At 38.8% G+C, this 20,147-nt stretch overlaps 2 gene segments (V, D, J or C); one reads left to right on the top strand and one right to left on the bottom strand.

Annotated features, from left to right (window-relative positions):
- The first annotated feature begins 3,986 nt into the window (after positions 1-3,986).
- LOC104369274 lies at positions 3,987-13,189 on the top strand. The segment is given in 5 exon segments: positions 3,987-3,993; positions 4,893-4,973; positions 11,663-11,992; positions 12,808-12,833; positions 13,050-13,189. Coding segments are annotated over 5 exon segments (584 nt in total).
- Positions 13,190-16,668: 3,479 nt separating this feature from the next.
- On the bottom strand, positions 16,669-17,199 carry LOC104369273. The segment is given in 2 exon segments: positions 16,669-17,057; positions 17,151-17,199. Coding segments are annotated over 2 exon segments (438 nt in total).
- Positions 17,200-20,147: the final 2,948 nt, after the last annotated feature.

Consider the following 20,147-nt stretch of genomic DNA (forward strand, 5'->3'; position numbering starts at 1 on the left):
GTCTGCCAGCAGCTGGCATCAACAAGCCAAGGCCAAACTTCCAAAACCAGTTTGGAAACTAATTTCAGAGCTACCATTTTCATGAGCTCATGTATCTGTAAAGAGGCCAGAAGGGGCCATTAAATTATCGTCTTGATATCTTTCATATTGCACACCAAAAATGTATAAGTTTAATTTTACTTTTCACTAAGATAATAAAGAAAGTAATGCTGACTTCAAGAAGTGAAGAAAACACATCCTTTCTTGATAATTTGTTTCAGTAGTTGAGTACCTTCACTCCTGAGTATTTCAGACTTATTTCCATCAGGAGATATTTGATAGAATCATAGAATCATTTAGGTTGGAAAAGACCTTTAAGATTATCGAGTCCAACTGTAAATTTAACACTGCCAAGTTCACCACAAAGCCATGTCCCTAAGTGCCACACCTACCTGTCCTTTAACCACCTCCAGGAATGGTGACTCAACCACTTCCCTGGGCAGCCTGTTCCAATGTTTGATAACCCTTTTGGTGAAGAAATCTTTCCAAATTTTTAATTTAAACCTCCCCCAATGCAACTTGAGGCCATTTCATCCTGTTCTATTGCTTGCTACCAGGGAGGAGAAACTGACATCCACCTCTCTACAACTTCCTTTTGGGTAGTTGTAGAGAGCAATAAGGTCTCTCCTCAGCCTCCTTTTCTCCAGACTAAACAACCCCAGTTCCCTCAGCTACTCTTCATACAACTTGTTCTCTAGACACTCCACCAGCTTCATTGATCTTCTTTGGACATGCTCCAGCACCCCAATAAGGCTTCAGTACATCACTGATTTCAGCTCCCAGACATTAGTTCATGTTATGCTCTTCCCAGTTAGATTATTGTCCTCTTGCACATGAAAAAAAAAAAAATCTCCCTTGTTTTACACTGTAATGCTTGATTTTGCATCCAAGGCTTGCACAAATCATTCCTGTTAAAGATCATTCTTGAAGCTCATACTGAATCACTTCTCCAGCATGGCTGATAAATCTTCTCCGCTCCCTGCTGAAACCCCTCATCATTCTCTATGTTTGGCTTCTACTACTTTCTCCTGGAAACTACTGTGAAGAGAGACTGTATGAATATGTCTAGGCATTATTAGTTATGTATATACTGCTGAGAAACACGACAAGAAGTAGCAAGGGCCAGTGGGGAAGGCAAACCAGGAACTGAGGGTAACCACAGCTCAGGCAGTGCAATCACTAACCAGGGCATAGTCCTACAGCACCTGAACAAAGCAAGCAGAGTAGGGTGCAGGGTTTAACCAACAGTCCCAAGCAAGGCAAGCAGTGAACCAGGTCCAGGATATATTCAGGAAGTGCAATCAGGAGCAAAAGAAGATTGAGCTGGACTGTGATCCAGAGACAGGATTGAAAAGGAGGCTAAAATGCAGCCTTTCACAGAAACACAGAATATTTGAGGTTGGAAGAGACCTCTGGAGGTTATCTTGTCCACCCACTGAGTTCAAGCAGGGCCACCCAGAGCCAGTTGCCCAGGGCCTGGGCGGCTTTTAATTATCTCCAAGGATGGAGACTCCACAAGCTCTCTGGATGATGTGCTCCAGTCCTTAGTCACCCTCAGAGTAATAAAGTGTTTCCCTGTGTTTAGAAGAAACTTCCTGCATTTCAGTGTGTGCCTGCTGCCTCTGGTCCTGTCACTGGACACCACTGAAAAGAGCCTGTCTCTGTCCTCTTTGCATACTTCCTTCAAGTATTTGTGCACATTCACAAGATCCCTGGAAGCCTTTTCTTCTCCAGGTTGAACAATCCCAGCTCTCCTAGTCTCTCCTCGTATGAGACATGTTCCAGTCCCTTAATCATATTTGTGGATCTTTTCTGGATACTCTCCAGTATGTCCATGTCTCTCTTTTACTGGGGAGCCCAGACACAGGACGCCAGGTGTGGCCTTACCAGAGCTGAGCAGAGGGAAAGGATCACCTCTCTCAACCAGTTGTCAACATTCCTCCTAATGCAGACCAGGATACCATTAGTTTTCTTTGCCACAAGGGCACATTGCTGTTGCATGGAGTCATGGTTCAGAGTCTATCCAAGATACAGGACCAAAGACATGACTGGAGACAAGCAACGATGTGCATATGAGGGGATCCATCAAGAAAAAAGCTACCTACCACATAGGTACCAGGTCCATTCAGGAGGCAGGATCAGAGAGAGAGCTGGATACAGGTACACCTACAACATAGACTAGGGAATAATTGAAGGCCCAGGTCTAAGGTTAAATGGAGATCCTGGGCCCATGGGCAGAGGGTGGAGGTGACAGATGAAGGTGGTTGGGGACATTAATGCCTACAGGCACGCTCAGGCCCTAACAGAAAGTACTACAGAGTGAAGCCTGCCTGAAAGTACCACTCAGATGGAACGAGACTTTGACGACACCTGTCCTGTTCTCACTCATTAAGTGATTCCAAGATTCACTGAGAAACAAAGGCACATATCACTATTATTCGGGAGGCCTAGCTGAGAGTTCTGGATTACATTCATCAAAACTTAAAAACTTTCTATCCTTGTTACATACACAGTGGGAGGCTACAAGGTGACTGTCACCCAGGTAACAAATGCTAATTGGCTTCATATATGGAGAAAGTCAAAGCGGCCAACCTGGTGTGTCATGACTAGCAAGGCCAACATTGACTTCTGCCAATCATCTAAGTTAGAGAAATATTTGAGACAAGAGCTCCTCTAGACAAACACATTAACTAATGTCCAATACTGTAGAAGACTGAGTCTGAGGTCCACATTAATATCCAGGTGACCATCCTGGACTTAGGTTGGAGTGAGCGTCTTGTTCACCTGAGTTCAAGATGCTGGCTATAGCTGCACTGGGGAGGTTTGATTGATGTGTTTGCTGTACAATTTGTGTGTATGTGCACATGCCAGAAATCTTAGAATAGGAATTGCTACCTTCTCACTATGCCCATCTGATTTAGTAAATATATTTTAGATTCCATGTCACTGAGCGGTGTTTTCTTCCCGTGACTACCTCACCCCTAAACCACCCCATGACAACCCTGAACTCCCCCTTGTTAGTGTACCTGTGCTATTTAGCTTCCTACTAGTATTTAGCATCTGTATGATGTGCTCATACCCATATCAGTGTCTCTGTAGTTTTCAGCCTATCACAACCATCTCCCCTTCCTGTTTCTCATCAGATATAAATACAAGATTGGCTTAGTGAAAGGTAGTGGGTCACAGGAGACAAATAATACAGTAAAAATCTGCATACAGAGGTACAGGAGTCCTTCTATCTTTCCAGATGTCTCTGCAATAGAGACATGAAACACAGACAAGACCTAGTTTTTTAAATTCACTGTATATAAGCACAGACTCTTGCATTTTCAAAAGTTTGTCCTCAACCACTGGTGGTAGAGCTGAAGGAAGCACTGGTTTTGTATGAAGCCCAACCACTGTGGGAAGACTGGTGACACAGTGATGCGTTTCTTTGGGAGACCTTTACTCCTCCGAGAAGGGATAAACTCTGAAGCTTACTCTGAGATTATACTCCTGAGGAGTATGCTCAGCAGAGCAGGTGGACAAAACATAGAGAATCCTCTTCTCCTGATACCCAGAAATCATCCACATAGAAAAGTCTTTTTGTCCTGTAACAAAATCCTGACAGCACTCCTGTTTGTCTTCGCATGGGAGGTTTTCTAGTCTAGACTTCATGGCAGACCGTGTGTGTAGAAATACATTTTGCTCAGTCCATCACCATTCTATATATATTTCCACCATTACCAGACAGTCTCAAGCAGATCATCCGATCATCCTCTAAACAGCCATCAGCAGTTTTATGGTCATTAATGAGCAGCCACATGCCAACCATATTGCCTCTCCCACATGTGGGCTTGGAAGATTCTGCCTGCTTGAGGGATAAGAAGAAATGAGTACAATATCTTCACAAGAAAAAAATAGTAATTTCAACCTGTTTATAAACAGTGTTACAAACAGAAAGCACTATGTCAGGTAAGTGACTTATAGGTAGGAGGATACAAGGAGTTCTACTGTATCTACCCTCCCACACCCGTATTATCCTTTTGACAACATACCCAAAAGGATACTCCTTAGGATGTTGTCCAGACTATTTTCCAATTTCCTGTGAAACAGCATTTACACCGCTTCCTTTTGGGAAGTGGCTTCTGTGACCTACTTGTTAGCACTATCAGCATTCCTGCAATGTCTCCTGTGAGCATCACTCCTTGGAATTGTCTCCTAGGATGACACACCTCCTTCCTCGATTTTTCACATGGGATATTCATACTGCTGCCCCCCATTTTTATTACAGGGAGGGTTATATTTTGAGGTAGTCTCTGTAGTACTGTGATACATATTCAGCACTTTGTTCCTGAGACCCATGTAATGGTACTAGGTAAGGAAAAGAAGCTTACACTTTTAACAAATACATGACAGTGGAATTTTTTTTTTTTTTTCAAGACAAAAAGAAATCTTTTGTATGAAAAGTGAGCAAAAAGGAAGTCAGGGGAAATAGGTGCTGAATAGATGCATTTCAGAAACTCAATTCTTCTCTAGCACAGCTTCCTGGTGGCAGAAAGGGGAGAGCTTCACTGTTTCTGCTTTTATTTACAGAAGGTGTCTCAGATTGAATTTTGAGACTAAGACTGAGAACAGTCTTAGTCTGTGAGACACAGATAGAGATGGAAAAATCTACTTCCTAGATAGGCTGGATGCACTACGTATAGTACCTCTTGGAGCAATATACCATCTATTTCAGCATATTATTCTGAAAAAGCACTGTATTTTCTAACATGAATAAGAGCATAAGGGTCCTCTCTGTTTGAGATGTCATGAAAAGTAGCATATAGCATGATATCATACAGGTTTTATGTGCAGTTGAGGTTTTCTAGTGGCAGAAAATTCTGGTCCTTCAAAATATTGTGCAAACTCATCACTGCACTTTGGACAAGGTACCCAGCTGACAGTGCTTGGTAAGTTTACTTAGGTATTTTTATTTCTTACTGTATCATATTAATTCGTTACAGAATAAAATGCTGACACAACCAATAAAACGTGCTAAAGGGTTGATTTAGGAAACAGGGTTAAAATGTTTTATTACCTTGGCAGAAGGCACCTTAGAGTAATTGTTAAATCCATCTCTGCTGATGTAAAGCAGGAAAAGTCTCTATTACTAAGAACACTTATAAATTTAATGTTTATCTGGAGTTAGTGTGAGATCAGAAAATTAGGACAAAACTATAAAGGATTTTTAAATTTTACTGTGATCCCTGAACTTAAAAGCATTGGAGATTAAAGAGTAGTTTAGAAAAGTAACCACTACATGCTTTCTTTAGTCTTACAGTTTTTGTTTGACATTCACTCTTCATATTGTATTAGTTTATAAGAACCTTTCAGTATGACCAACACAACTATTCTAACATTTTTGCATTCCTATTTAAAATAAGTACAGCAAAATCAGGAAGGTGCAAGGCTTTAGGACTTAATCCACTATATTTGCCCGTGTGACTGGTCAGAAGAGGAGCTCTCTTCCAATTCTGGTTTCTGTCATCTAAGCAAATCCTCACACACCTGCTAATAAAAAAAAAAAAAAAAAAAAAAAAAAAAAAAAGGCTGATTTCTAGCCAGAATAGATGCAGAATTCAAGAGTGGTAGAGAAGGGAACCGAACACTAGCCAGATGAGAAGTGACACCCTTTCAGGAAAGGCATGGTAGCTGCTTTTTCTCTCACTGTGTTCTTACTTGAGATTAGCTTGGTGACAGCACCAGGCTCATTATGGTAAAGAAGAAAAATACAGTGAATAGATTAAAGGTCACCTGTCAGTTAATACATTTGTTTGAAGAGGATCTGATGATAGATTTGAGGGGAACCTGGAATATCTTTTTTAATGTCATTATCAGAAAAAAAAAAAAAAAAAAAGTCTTAGTGCTATGGGACAGATGGGTATAATTCCATATAATGGAGTATTTTATCCTGGTCTGTGCTTGCGAATTCTTTAATCTCCTCAAAACACTTCAGAACAGAAGGAAATATCATATTGAACAAAGATTTATTTGGTGTTCTGATTACAACTATTACTTATGTACTCTCATGGCTGCTTCAAACAAAGAACTGTTTTCTGAGAGACTGCTTTTTACAAAAATGCCTTGATGGGTGTCAAATTCACAAGGTGTGAACAAAAAGAGCACTTTTTTATATCCTCAACTGAATAATTTAATGTCCCTCTAACTCATGTAGTCTTGGCATCTGTTTCCCCACTAAGGGAGGAAATCTGAGTTGATTTCTCCTTTACACAAACTAACTCAGACAACGCAGTGTAACAATCTTAGCCATTTGGGCTTCTATCTGCAAGATTTTAACAATTTTAGCAGTAATTTTTAGCTATGCTTACACAGAACCACTGCAGTTTGGAGGAGGGACCAAGATAACTGTTACAATTAAGAAAATGTTTACAAAGTATGCTTGAAATAAAATAAAGGAAACCTAGAAAGGATTTTGTTTTACAATTACTTCTTTTTATACCTACATTTTCTATTTTAGTCAAGTCATGTTTAAGTTAATGTGTGTATCAGTCTTACAGCAGCAATTGTTATTTTCATAAATAATTTTTGCCACATTTGCCCTGATCATTGTAAAAGACCATCTAGGTCACTCTTGCTTTTGTAAGATTCAAAGAAATAGACAAAGATACAGAAGAAGGGAAAAAAACCCAAAGAGACACAGACAGAGTATTAGTGGGGAACGCCTAGAAGAAAGAAGGTGATGTTTTGATTCTTGAAGTAAAACTCGTGAGCTGGAAATCATCTGCAGATCAAGGCAATAACACTCTATTCAGGAACTGAAAGATAAATTAAGGGACAAATTAGAACTCCAATTATGTATTTTATGAGGAGGAGAAGGACTGATGGCAAGGGACTGCTGTCTGAAAATGCAAGCGAAGGATTAATATACTTAAGAAATAACATTTGGAACAAAAGGATATAATCTGAAGTGAAGGTGAAATAGGGGACAATTACCTGTTGGCACAAGTCAGGCCCCCAGGGTCCTGAGAACAGAAAATAAAACAGTTCCCCACTCCTATCAATTAGTGAACTTCTGTGTCAAAAATTTCCTAGATCACAGGAGGTGAGGAGGGGAGAGAGGGAAGAGAGTTGATGGATGGTTCTTTGTCCTCAACCCTTCAGAACCTTAGCACTGTCACAGCAGATATGTACTGTTTTCTTACTGTTTCCCCCTCAGCCTCAGGCAACAAACCTCAGTGGTTACACTGAGTGATAAGTAGAGGCTGACAGAAAAACGGAGTGCCTATGTCAATTCTCTTTCACCCTCCTTGACAAACATTTTTGTAAGCACACGCCAGAGGTACTGACCTTTTTGTGGGAGCCAGCTTTTGCATATCTGAAGCAACATCTCCCAAGAAACATGTACAATAGGAATTCTTTCTGGTGGCTATGATAAAACTTTACCTTGAAAAGGACATCTACTTTTGGGTTCCTCATTACTTGAAGCAAGTAGAACATTAATTATGGGAGAAGAGAAAACAAATTTTGTGGGTTAAGCATCTGATCATTGTATGAATTATAGGAAGGAGGGTGCATGAGTAAGCAATTGGCGATTAAGTGATTCAAAATTCTGCAGAATTAAGGGGTGAGGGAAAATGTCAGGCTGCATGATCACACTTCAGTCAGCTGGACTGTGAAATGGTAGAATATATGATAAGTGGCCTAAAAATAGAAAAATTGTTGTCTGAGACACCTGACAGTCAGGGTTTTGCTAAATCCCATGCCTAAAAGTAGTATTTATATGTTCATGGGAAAGAGGATGCTTAACATCAAAACAGATTAAATAAAAATATTTTTTTTGTTAAGCTTGAAAGAAAGGGAAATAAAGAGAGTGAAGAACTGCAAGAGAAGGATGAACAGGATCTTTCCTGTGATCCTGGTGTTTCAATGCTGTAGACACTGCCTAACTGAAGTAGCATACTGAATCTCCATGGCTAGTACAGCTCTTTCGGGGGTGGAGAATCTTTCAGGAGTGGCTTTTCTGGGTATGTGAGATTAGGAAATAGAAATTTTGTGCCAAAAAAAAAAAGAGAAAGAGAGAAAAAGTGCCTCAGACAATTTTTATATGAAGGTGAGCAGTAATACTCTTTTGAACAAGGAACATGGCTTACTGTTCTGGGTAAGAAAAAAAAAGTGCAGTGGAAGGGTTTGAGTCAGCAGAACTTCTCTAAGAAGGTTAAGGCTGATGTTTCAGGAAAGAAGGTCAAGGAAGAGGAAGACAGTAGGGACTGTGAAGAAGAGGACAAACTAACCAGTTGAATTACTGTTATTAAATTTGCCCTGTGAATAGGATACTTTGGTGTTAATTTGTCAGATTAATAAAACTGTGGGGAAAGCTAGCAAACAAGTAAGTGTAATGGAATAAACCGAAGGGGGTGAGAAGGATGAGTCAAGACCAAACAGTAAGATACCTCCAGTCAGATAAGTGTATTCTGGAAGAATATACTACCTCTACAATGCAGAACTCCCAGAGACTCTACTCTGTTTGCTGAGTCTACTGGTTCTGTTCTACCAGAAATGAACTGTGTGACTGAGCAAGTCTTTTCCCCAGAACAAAACTGCCTACAGAATGTACAAAATGCCTACAAAATCATTATGATTCCCTCTATTCCTACAGTCTATCTCCCACTGTCATATCCAAATGGAATGTGTGTCCATGAAAAAGGAAAAGGCAGAAGTAGGTCTGGGAAGGCTGTACAGATATTCAGAAGGAACTGGCAAAAGATGTGGAAGCTGGAGGGGAAGAAAACAAGAGGGGGTCCAAATGAATGACACTGGATCTTACAATATAGATCATGATTCCTAAAACTTGTGAGGCTATTGATGTCAGACTACAGAACCAGACAGTATAGTGCTTTACTAATGACAGAGAAATGAGGGACTGTTTTTATGCTGCAATTCAAATCAATATTAGAAAACAGTGTAGACTATTTAATAACCAAGTACTACTTAGATAGACTGATATACCTTCTTTTCAGCACACCTTTGGCTATTATTCTGAAAAAAAAAAAAAAAAGATATTTTAATGTTTAAGGTGTTTATCACTGGACAGCAGCCCAGGACACGTATGAGTAGTTTTGATATTACACTGTGAGTCTGTGCTCTGCCAATATCCAATATTTCAGAGAAGCAACAAAAATAACAGTTCTGGACAAGTGGAAATCATGAGAAGAGTGTTTTAGGCTGTGCAAGGGGCAAGATTCTGGGAGTGTGATAAGGGTAAACACAGAGGGGGGTGTTTGGATTCAGATGATGCGTTCTTTCATGAAGGTGCCTCATTATTCATGCTCTGTAAAGTTAGGGTAGACTAGAGCACATCAGAATGGAATATAAAAATAATTCTAGCTCTGTCTGGAACACATTAAGATGAATATAATCTATAAGGACATTTGGTGGAAATGGCTGCATTTATTAAGTTTATAAAAAAAATCCTGATCAATCCTGTTCTCACATGTAGACTTTCAGAAAGGTTATGGTGAAGTTTGGTCAAAATGAATTAGGGAGAAACTTGGGAACAGGTGTTTTGGAGCAAACAAACAACATTTTGAAGGAGTGGCTAAACAGTTCTATGTAAGAAAAAAATATGGCAAATACCATTCTCTTAAGATTTTTGGAATTTTTGATGAGACCTAAATCAGTAGAGTCTGGTGATACTGGAATCCTCTAACAGAGAGAAAAGAGCCAGGCAACACAGCATGCTTAAAAACAGGTAAGCAGATGGCCATTGTGGTGCCGAAGTGCAGTTGTGCATGAGTGAATAAACCTACTGTGGTATGGCTATGGTGAAAATTAACATATTGCTGCAGAAAACCAGTTTGCAGTTCTAGATAGTGTGTCAGCATTTCCTAATTGACAGCATTTATGCTTTGAAAAGGTAGGATCCAGATATCATTTTAAGGGAAATAGAAATGACCTGCAAGCCCAGCTACAGAAAAATTGGTAAAATGACATTTTTCTCGTTAGGTGCAGGCAAACTAGTGCTGACCCTGAACACTGGATCCAGAAAGTGAAAATAGAAAACCAAATGTTAAAATGCTAGTTTCATTGAAATGGGTGATAAATCTTCCAGTAATTTCATTAGAGTCAAAATTCCACTTTCTGTTTTTAGTTTCAGTCTGGTTACTTATGCACTATTTAGAGCCATTAAAGTTATTTTTATCATGACATATCTAAGCTGTCTACCATTCTGTCTGGATATTCAGATTTCAGATGTATACACTGGATTCCTATCAGACTGGTAGGGAAGGAGAAAGAGCAGAGGAGATGGTCAAATGAGTCTGAAAAAGAAAATCAGGAAAAACTATACAAGCTAATATGGGAGAAAATTCTGTAAAGTCATCCAATGACAGTGCAAGAAAAGATAAATGGGAAGAATCTGAATTAAAGAGGGTATATCACAGAACATCCCTGTAGCACGGGAAATATTCATACATAATGCACATACATAACCACAAAACTCAATAATTCATATTTTCAAACACAGACAAACAGACTTTTGGCAAGAGGAATTTAACCCTGGGTTTTTTTCTGATCTCAATTCTTTTCTGCATTGCCATGAATTTATGCAAGGAAAAAAAAAGGAGGTAGTTTTAATATACATGATGGAGCTGACAAGTGCTGTGAAATACACAACTGAAGTACCATTTTCTTCTTTCCATACTCTAACAAACTTGTATTTTCTGTCCTTTTTGGCTCCAAGAGAAGACAGCATGGAACTAGTGCACTTATTTTACAGCAGAGTGGAAATGGTATTAGTAGTGCAGAGTCAAGCCTTCACAATTTCAATCCTTGTTTTCTTCAACAGGTGTGTGGGGTGTGGGTTTGACTACTCTGTTATGTTTTTGTGCTCTGTATATGAACAACATTTTGTGACAGGAACTAAGCTTACTGAATTAGCCAAGAAAACATAGCCTACTACTTCTTTGCTAAATAACAACACATTCACTTTTTTATTCTTTTGGGTAACTGTGTAGGTTAAAGATTTTGTAGGTAATATGTTTCAGGGGTGGTCAAATTGTTTGCCTGGTTATTTTTATTTTTAAAACTGTAGGATTGAGCTGAAATAAGCTAAGAATTTTCAGAAATATCTTTACTTAGGACCTGATGAGATGGACATACACAGAAAGAGATGAAGACAATAGCGGATGAATGCAGAAGATCAGTTTTTCCCCTGCTCATTGTATGGCTTAACACAACAAACCAGAGAACTATATTATTTTTTTCAATTAGTACCTTAGTTTCAGTAAGCTTGGCTATTTGGTCAGTACTCAGAGAAAAAGTTTTGTACTTGCTCTGTACCTTTATATTTTAAATCCCAGAGTCACATTCTGTTCACAAACCTACTAATTTTGACTTAAATGTCATGTATAGCATGGTATATTTAGTACAGACTATGATGGAAAGACAAATAAAATTTAATGTAAATACAATTTTCTTTTAGACTGAAGATCATGATCCTGCATTCTCAGCACTATAGGTCACACTGAATTTTTAATTCAGCATCCAGTCTCCAACACACATATTTCTACAAAAATACACATGATCTGATATTTAGATATATGAGGGTGAAGGCTTTGGTCCGTGTTGCTTTCAGTTTCAGGGAACAACAATGAAATCATACCTCCAGCTGTGGCCATTTTTTCCCCATCAAAGCAAAGAAGAGCAAGGCCACATTGGTATGGCTGGCCTCTGGTTTCTACCCTGACCACCTGAATCTGGTCTGGAAGGTGAATGGTGCTAAAAGGACAGAAGGCGTGGGGACAGATGAGTTTTCCACGTGGAATGGGAGTACCTACTCATTGACCAGCCATCCTTCGGCCTCATTCCAGGAATGGTTCAACACTTTGAATCATTTTGAGTGTGTTGCCAATTTTTTTAAGAATGGAACACTGGAATCAGTACACAAATTAATTTACAGTGATGCTGGTGAGTAAAAATTATACATTGGTTTAGGGGTCATTCTCGGAGGCTCCTATATTTAGAGTAAGCAATCATTACTGAAGGCATGTTTCTTGCCAGTATACTACACTTAACTCAGATCTGTCAGTCCCCAGGAAATTGAGACCAAGCGCAAGAATCCAACCCTGTTCTCTGAACTTGATTAAAGCCATGTAATTCTCATTCCCACACCCACCCTCTATTGTACAAGTGATTGTACAAACAGAGCACTTTAAAAGTGGTGCTGATACATATCTCGGCTCAAATAATATCTCCTATTTATTTTCTTCTGTTTTTTTGACTGCAGTATCTTCAAAGGTAAGTTAAACCATTAATGGTTTTCCTTCTTGACAGTGAGTTTGTTTGCGCCTGTGTATGCAAAGAAACATGTCTTGTGTGTCTCAATCCGTCCTGTGTTTGCCTTTACTGGCAGGCACAGCTATTCATCTCTGTATGCATAGGTGCAGGATTGTACATGTATGGACACAAGCATTCATATTCTTGTTGAATACGCATTCATGTATGTGAGCATCCGATTCTATCTACACTCATGAAATCTTCCATGAGACTGGCTGATAGAACTCAACGTTTCAGCATAAAATTGCCACTTAGAGCAGCAGACCTACACCTAGCATAAAGGTGCATGTTGATATTCTAGCAAGCAGTTAGAACACTTTGCTAAGTCACTGACCCCACATTCTACAGTACGTTATCTCCTTACATATACTGCAGAATTAGTATAAATTATATTCCCATGAGAAGGACTCCAAATCCGGTTTCATTTGATGACCCCAATTTATTCTTCAGACCAATTCCAAATCAGTCATACCAATGTGAATGTGAGAAGTCTAGTATTAGTTAATATGATATTTCTGCTAAGTGCAGACAAGTTATAATTTGTGCAAATGAGCACTGAACAAGCTCTCCTAATCAGTAGAATGAAAAAAAAAAAAAAAAAAAAAAGTCCTTGTCTAGTAAAGTTTTCTAAAGAAATGTTTTCTTTCTCTGTTGTTTTTTATTTATTGCTTTTTCCTTTACTTTTCTGAAAGCTATCAGAAGTGCTACAGCTGGGAAGTTCATGTACATTATGATCATTTTCAAGAGCGTTTTGTATGGGATGTTTGTGATGGGGCTGATGCATAGGGCCAAGGAGAAAAACACAGTCCTACTCAGTACACATTTGTCTTAATTAATTTTAACTGTATAGGAGACCACTTCAGGCAAAATGATGTCTTAAAACTGATATTTATATAAATCCACTTCTCTAAAATTATATTCTGTTTCTCATTATTTTCAAGAGAACAAGCTAGTGAGAATGAAGGGGAGGGCTTTAGACAAAAAGAGGGAAAGAACTCCAGGGAGATATTGTACAAGACAATGAATGAAGTATTATCAAGATGTGTGGTCTCTTTAAAGAAAGGAGTAAAAAGGAAAATCAGGAAGAATAAGAAAATAATAAAAATAAGAATGATCAAGAAAATTAAAGGAGAAGAAAGAAAAAAAGGATGCAACTCAGAAAAAGAGAAGAGAATCTAATCCAGGGGGAGGAGGAAGGGGAACCAGAGTGTAGTTCTTTAAAGCTGTGTCTTTGTGGGCACCATTTCTGCACAGCATAAACCGTAAACCCAAGGGATTAATAATCCTGGAGAGTGTTTCTGGAGATCTTTCAGCCACTTTGCATCCCATTACGCTATTACCTTATGGCACAAGTTAAAAAACTGGTAACTCAGAGGTAGTTCCCTCAGGAATAAGTGGAGAAGAGAGTCATACCTTTTATGTATAGATGTATCCTAAATAGAGGTAGGAATAATGCAGGCCAAGATAGGGGAGTGCTTGTGGAATTTTGGAAGCAGAACATCTAGGAATGCAATAGCAAGGCAGAAGGAGTAGGAGGCCCTGAAGGGAACTTCTGTCTAGCATAGCCAGGGTCTTCAAAGGAAGAGGGAACTGTCTCTGGAGGACTCAGCATAAAACAGTACCTCAGAATCAGAGCAGATGACATGCCAAAATGTGCTTGAAAATATGTCTTTAAGGGAACAGCAGTTGAATTTTAGCAAAACAGGATGTGGTTTCACATTTACTCAAAAAGACGTTTTGATAATGCATCAGTCTCTCTTACCACAACAGCACCCTCGCCTCTCAGGATGAGGCACAGGGTGCAGCAAGCTTTTCACCATATTACAGTTGGACAGAAATAGTGACACATACGGGCCTTATGAAAGCTGGTGGGTTTTTTATCTCACGTTATCACACAATCTTCTTGTTACAGAAGTCTGCAGGTAGGTTTTGTGTGTGCAGCTGCTGTTTCTGATGTACCACACACAAAAAAACAAAAGGCTTGTGGGTGTTGGGGGAGCTGCTGATCTGCCTTTACAAATTAAAACAGAACAAAACAAAATAACATATGCTTTTTCTTGGTATCTCAAAACAGCAAAGCAAGTTGTTAAAAATCTTATAGAAAAATTTTTATGGGAGGGGACTTCTGGAGGTCTCTCAACCCAAACTGTTGTTCAAAACAAGACTAGTTCCAAAGCTAGATCATGTTGATCCAGGTGATTTCTGAATATCTTCAAGGACAGAGAATTCACAAGCTCTCTGAGAAATCTTTTCCAGTGCCTTCAGGAGGAAGCACTTTTTCATTATGCCTAATCAGTTTATCTTGCTGCAGCTTTTTTCCACTGGCTTCCACTGTGCCCCTCTAAGACTCCAATTCTGTTTAGGCAGTTGGGGTCATGCAATTAGCCATCCTTTAGCCTTCCCCTTTCCAAGGTGAATAAAATCAGATCCCTCAGCCTCTCCTTTTAGGTTTCTGCTCCAGTCCCTTGATCATCTTAGTGACCCTCTACTGAACTTTCTAAAATTTATTGATATCTCTGTTGCACTGGGGCAGGGTAGGGGTGTGTAGGGACAATAGAGGTAGTATTCCAAATAAAGACACAAAAGTGCTTCAACATGCTAACTGATTTTTTGCTAATGGAACCAAAAATGTAATTAGCCTTCATTGCTGAAAGGGCTTGCTGCTTGTTCATAGTTAATTACTTTACTACAAAGCTGCTCCCTAGCCAGTCAACTGATATTTAAAGGACTCAGGAAAAGGTTTTTTCAACTTTTCCCTATGGAGTATACCTGTAATCCAATAACTCCTTTCCCAAGGAGGAAATAATGCACAGTAATCACAAATTGGAAGTTTCCCTTGAAGATCAGTATGCTTACCCTGCATATGTAGTACTATAGATACTCTTCTACCCTAGAGCATTTAGAAAATAAATTGTCATAATTTTAATTAGGATAAGAATAATCTCATAATGTGGATGCTGTGTCTAATTATGGAATGTTCCCAATCTACATCCTTTCTTTAAACCTTTCCCAAACCCTCTGACTGAAAACACATTATTATTATTCTTTATTTCAGGACTAGCAAATTAAGCAGGTAACTTTTACACATCAGAAGGACTTTGTTTAGTGCTTTCTTGCTTTAGGACAATTTAGGACAATTTGTTATATTATCATCATGGAAGGCTTACACCAAAGAGTATCTCATGCTATGACTAATCCCACTGCATCAGTGACACTATCTGGAAGAATGGTTGTGCTGGAAAGACTGGTAGGTCTTTTTGTGTGAGACACAAGACTCTTCGTGCCAAGCCTGAACTATTCCACCAGGGAGAGATTATACACTAAATAAAATTATGTTCACATCCTGCTTGTTCATCCCTCTACATTTTTGTATTCAAAATATGGATGCTTTCTGAGGAAGTGTTCATATTAGGGCTTAGATCAAAGTCAGAAAGAACTACAAGACTTTGAATGAGGAACATCACAAAGTTGCCTGGGGTAAAAAAAAAAAATAAAACAAAAAACACCTCAGAACTGATCCATAGAGGGAAGGAATAAACCAGATTAATATAGATTGCATTGCTGCTTAGCAAACTGTGAGAGAGGTATGACTCATAAAGAAATAGATGTGACACACATAGTGGCATGTGCTTCACTATGTAGCCAGAAGTAAATTGTATAGTCGGAGCAATTTCTGAATAAATGGAAATCTACATGTTATTCTTCTTGTATGTGAATTCATTCTAAGATGCGTACTACTTTTTATTATGTCACTTTCCTCTTTATATCCTCCATACACATTTAACTGTGTCTATCCACTTGCAGACCATAGTAATGGCTGCTCTTTTGTAATTTTAATACAATCTGTGGTATATTAGTTCTGTTTAACTTCTGTTCTTACAGCACTTTTTGTCCAGACCCCTTCTCATTACTACTGACAATCTTAGCTTTACAGATTTCTTATGATTAAGGTAACCTTTCCAAGCACAGTGAAAAGCATGGTGGCTTTTACTGGTTGATAATGTTCAGAGGGGAATGAGAGCTCACATACACCTCACTATCTCTAGAGTATTTCAGACTTAGACATATGTATGTTTCAAGTAACAGTTTTGTGACAGGTAAAAAAATGGCTTTGGGGAAAATAATTTGTGGCTGTGTAGATTGCAGTTTCAATTTCCTTTATTTTATGTCTGCATTTAGTTAACAATCTTTATTGATTGTTCTGACTAGAGGGCTGATCAGGAAAGAGGAGTTCAGCAATTACCTGCACTTCAAAGACCTATTCTGCCTCTCTTTTTCCAACTCCTCCAAAACATCTGGTTTGTGAACAGGCTATTGGCTGACACACCCTTTTCTTGTGCTGAGATCGGCTGCCATCAGAGGAAAGGGGTTGGAAAGAAGTTTGTGTAAAGAAAGCGAGTGACTTTGAAGTGTTGTGTCCAAACTGCTGGCACAGAAATAGACAGCTGAATGGTTCATCTTCACAGATAAAATATTCAAATAGAAGTCTGCGAGGTTTAACCGGTTAGCTTTGTATCCAGTGTAAGTGCTAACCTCTTCTTGCTGATTTGCACCAATGGAGTAATAGAGCATTTGTAGCTCCTTCCCTGGCTGCTGCAGATACCAGTACATCGAATTGTGATTATCATTCTGACTGCATGTCAGAGTAGCTTTCTCATCTTCTTTCAGCACAAGGCTTGAGGTTTGGGTGATTTTAGCTCCTGTAAGACAAAGCAAAATAAAATCACAGTAAAACAAGTAAACTGCATTCTCCCAGCAGCAGAGCCAGCATCATAGCTCTACTGATTCCTTACCTGCTCCAAAGAAGTACATGGCCACACACCAAGCTGTCAACATCCTCATTTCTGCCTCAGTAGTCAGTGAGCATGCCCCTAAAACAGGCTGCTATATAGGTCTGTTTCACAGGTTTCTCTTAAACCAATAGCAGAGCTCTCTGTAACAGCTAAATCTATGATGAGAAACAAGCTCTTTTTTGCAAGAAGTTTCACACAAACACTTTGTTTGAAGTGTATCGGTTGAAAACACAAAGTTTCAAACTGACTCAGATGGAATTTTTTCTCATTCTATTAGACAGGATATTGTCATATAGGACAACTGCCTTTTTATTTACCCTTGTATGTTTTATTTTACCTTTTGATATTTCGTTTCCAGAATAAAACAGAAAATGTTTAGTGTAACAAAGTGTGTTTGTTTGTTTGTTTTTTTTATTGGTGACTGCAGAGAACTTCATTATTTTTTCATCCTTCTCCACCTGTCAGAACCAGCATGCATGGTCTTGTTTTGTGGAGAGCTTTATATAGGAGCCTGTTGTAGCCTCAGCATACACCAAAAGTGAAGGAAACTTGGGTTGCTCCTGAAGCAAACATCTAACTTATTTTCCCTTAGTTGTCCCAACAATACCTGTACTAATTATAAACCCAACTTCTAGGATGGAGAGTGATACCACTGCCTCTGACACAGTCTTTTGATCTATGTTAAGGAGACTGATGACTGTTCTACCACAGCATTTTAGATGCACAGTGGGAACCATCGCAGCAGTCATACTTGACATCCATATCTTTGATATGAGGCCCCAGAAACCAATGCTAAAATGAAACAGCGTAATCTCTGTGCTACTGAAACTATTATTTCTTATTTAAGTGAAAGGTACCATCTGGTGGCATGAATGGATATTTACAGTGATCTTTAGCGGCTGTATTTCCCACGTCTCTTTGCATTGGCAGAACTCGATGGAAAGGGGACTGGAACTACTGCACCAGAGATACATATGTCTGTCATTAAACTGGCGAATGTGAAATGTTGAATTGAAAGTGTTGACTCGGAAATACATGAGTTCTTTACCTGTAGGAGAAAGATCTCAGAGCTGATACTGAGAACAGGATTTCACAAAGCCGACATAATGCAGATGAGGGAGGAAACTAGTGCTTGAAGTAGCTGATGAGGTACCTAACTAGATATGCTGTAAAAGTTGTCCTGAGATCCAGGTGAATGTGCTGGAAAGAGAAACCTTCTTTCACAGAGAACATATAGTTAGACTCTTCCTCTGAGTTTATGTGGGCCTAGGGGAAAGGGGAGTGGCCTACAGCCATATAATAGGTAAAATATCCAAGGAGGATATCTAGATTCAAATCCCATGTTGTCATTGTTTCAAGCCAGGAGCTGAATCCAGACAAATCAACTCTCTAGTGTACTATGTTGTAGGGTATTGAGAAGTGATCAATGACAAATGTTTCTCTATTGTATAAAAAATATTAGATTAGAATTTCCACATGGGACAGATTCTATGTCTGATCAATAAGTATTTAATACAAAGTGAAATAATTTCGAAAGGAAAATCTGACCCACAACATCCTGTTACACACCAGTGGTTAAGTCAAGGCAAAAGCAAGCAAGAGGTAGAGTTAAACCTAGTCTGCCAAGTTCCAGCTGAGTATTTTACTTCTAGGACTATTAAGTGCAGGCTGTTGGAGGGAGAGACCCCATCACATAATCCTGGCAGTGAGTTTGTTGGAAGATTGGACTTCCTGGGGAAGTTGTAAAAGTAAAGGTATCAAAATGTCTTGCTGTGGATCTGAGCATGGCATGACCTGGGTAATCATTAGCTCAATATTGTGATAGGCTTACTTTCTTTTCAGTGAGAATGAATGGCTGCAACACGGTCTTCATGAATTTGGAACCCAGGAACATATGAAAGCTACATCTGAGAGTATATAAAGCAATTGTTTGGAAAAACTGCAACACTACTATCTGTGGGACCAGACCACTGAACACTGCTACATCCTAACAAGCTATTGCACAAAGCTGGACCAACGTATGCAGATATTATATGATCTATGTACCTAGGATACATATGAACACATTTATAGACATGTCCCATAAATGCATCATTCCCCACATGGTTATCCTTTTAGCCAGTTATTTTGGGATTTTTGTTTGACTCCAAAATTGTAAAATGTGGGGAAAAAAATATTATTATCAAGGTTAATATTTACAAGAAAAGAAAACATGTTGAGAACTGCTTAATTGAATACAAATATGACTTTTAAGAAAAAAAGACATTACCCCTACCATAAAAATGTTTATCAAAAATACTACTGTTTTTATGAAAAAAGTATTTTGTTTGAATCCCCTAATTACCTTCCTGTCAGAAAAACAGCCAAGAGGAAATACAGAAAATAGGCCCTTTGGTTTTTTCTACATTACTCCTATTTAAGAATTAGTGTCACATTTGCACCTTCTAGTCATAGGTATCAAGAACAGCTTACATGAGAGATTATACATGCCTGTCTAAGCCAGCTGTTTCAGATTTGTGTTATCATAGGATTTTTATTTGAAAAAGATCTGATGATTGAAATTTAGTATCATTTGCTTGTTCCATAACTTCATCTCTGGTCAATTTAATTTCAGATAACACTTCTGGTGAAGACCAGTTATACAAAGAAGGATTTCAGCATGGCTTTTGGCATGGTTCTCGTGTTTTATAGAATCAACAGATGTTGAGAAATAATTTAGCTCATTGTCAGGGGTCTCTTAGCACTCTTCATTGCTAGAATTTCAACTGCTACTATTATTCAGGGCTGAGTGATAGGTTTCCTTTCAGGAGATCCCTAACTCATCAGTAGTGTCTCTGCTTCAGATCCCTGTTTGTTACTTGTTCAATGCATCTGAAGGTCATGGAAATTTCAGCACAGCATAAGACTGTTGCCATTCCTGTTAGGCCACTGGCAATGTAGATCTGGTACTATCTCCTTCCTACCCAGTCCTAGAATTTCAATCCACCTTCATTGAGA

Source organism: Tyto alba, unplaced genomic scaffold (genome assembly GCF_018691265.1).
Source record: "Tyto alba isolate M040663 unplaced genomic scaffold, T.alba_DEE_v4.0 Super-Scaffold_14, whole genome shotgun sequence".
Lineage (NCBI taxonomy): Eukaryota > Metazoa > Chordata > Aves > Strigiformes > Tytonidae > Tyto > Tyto alba.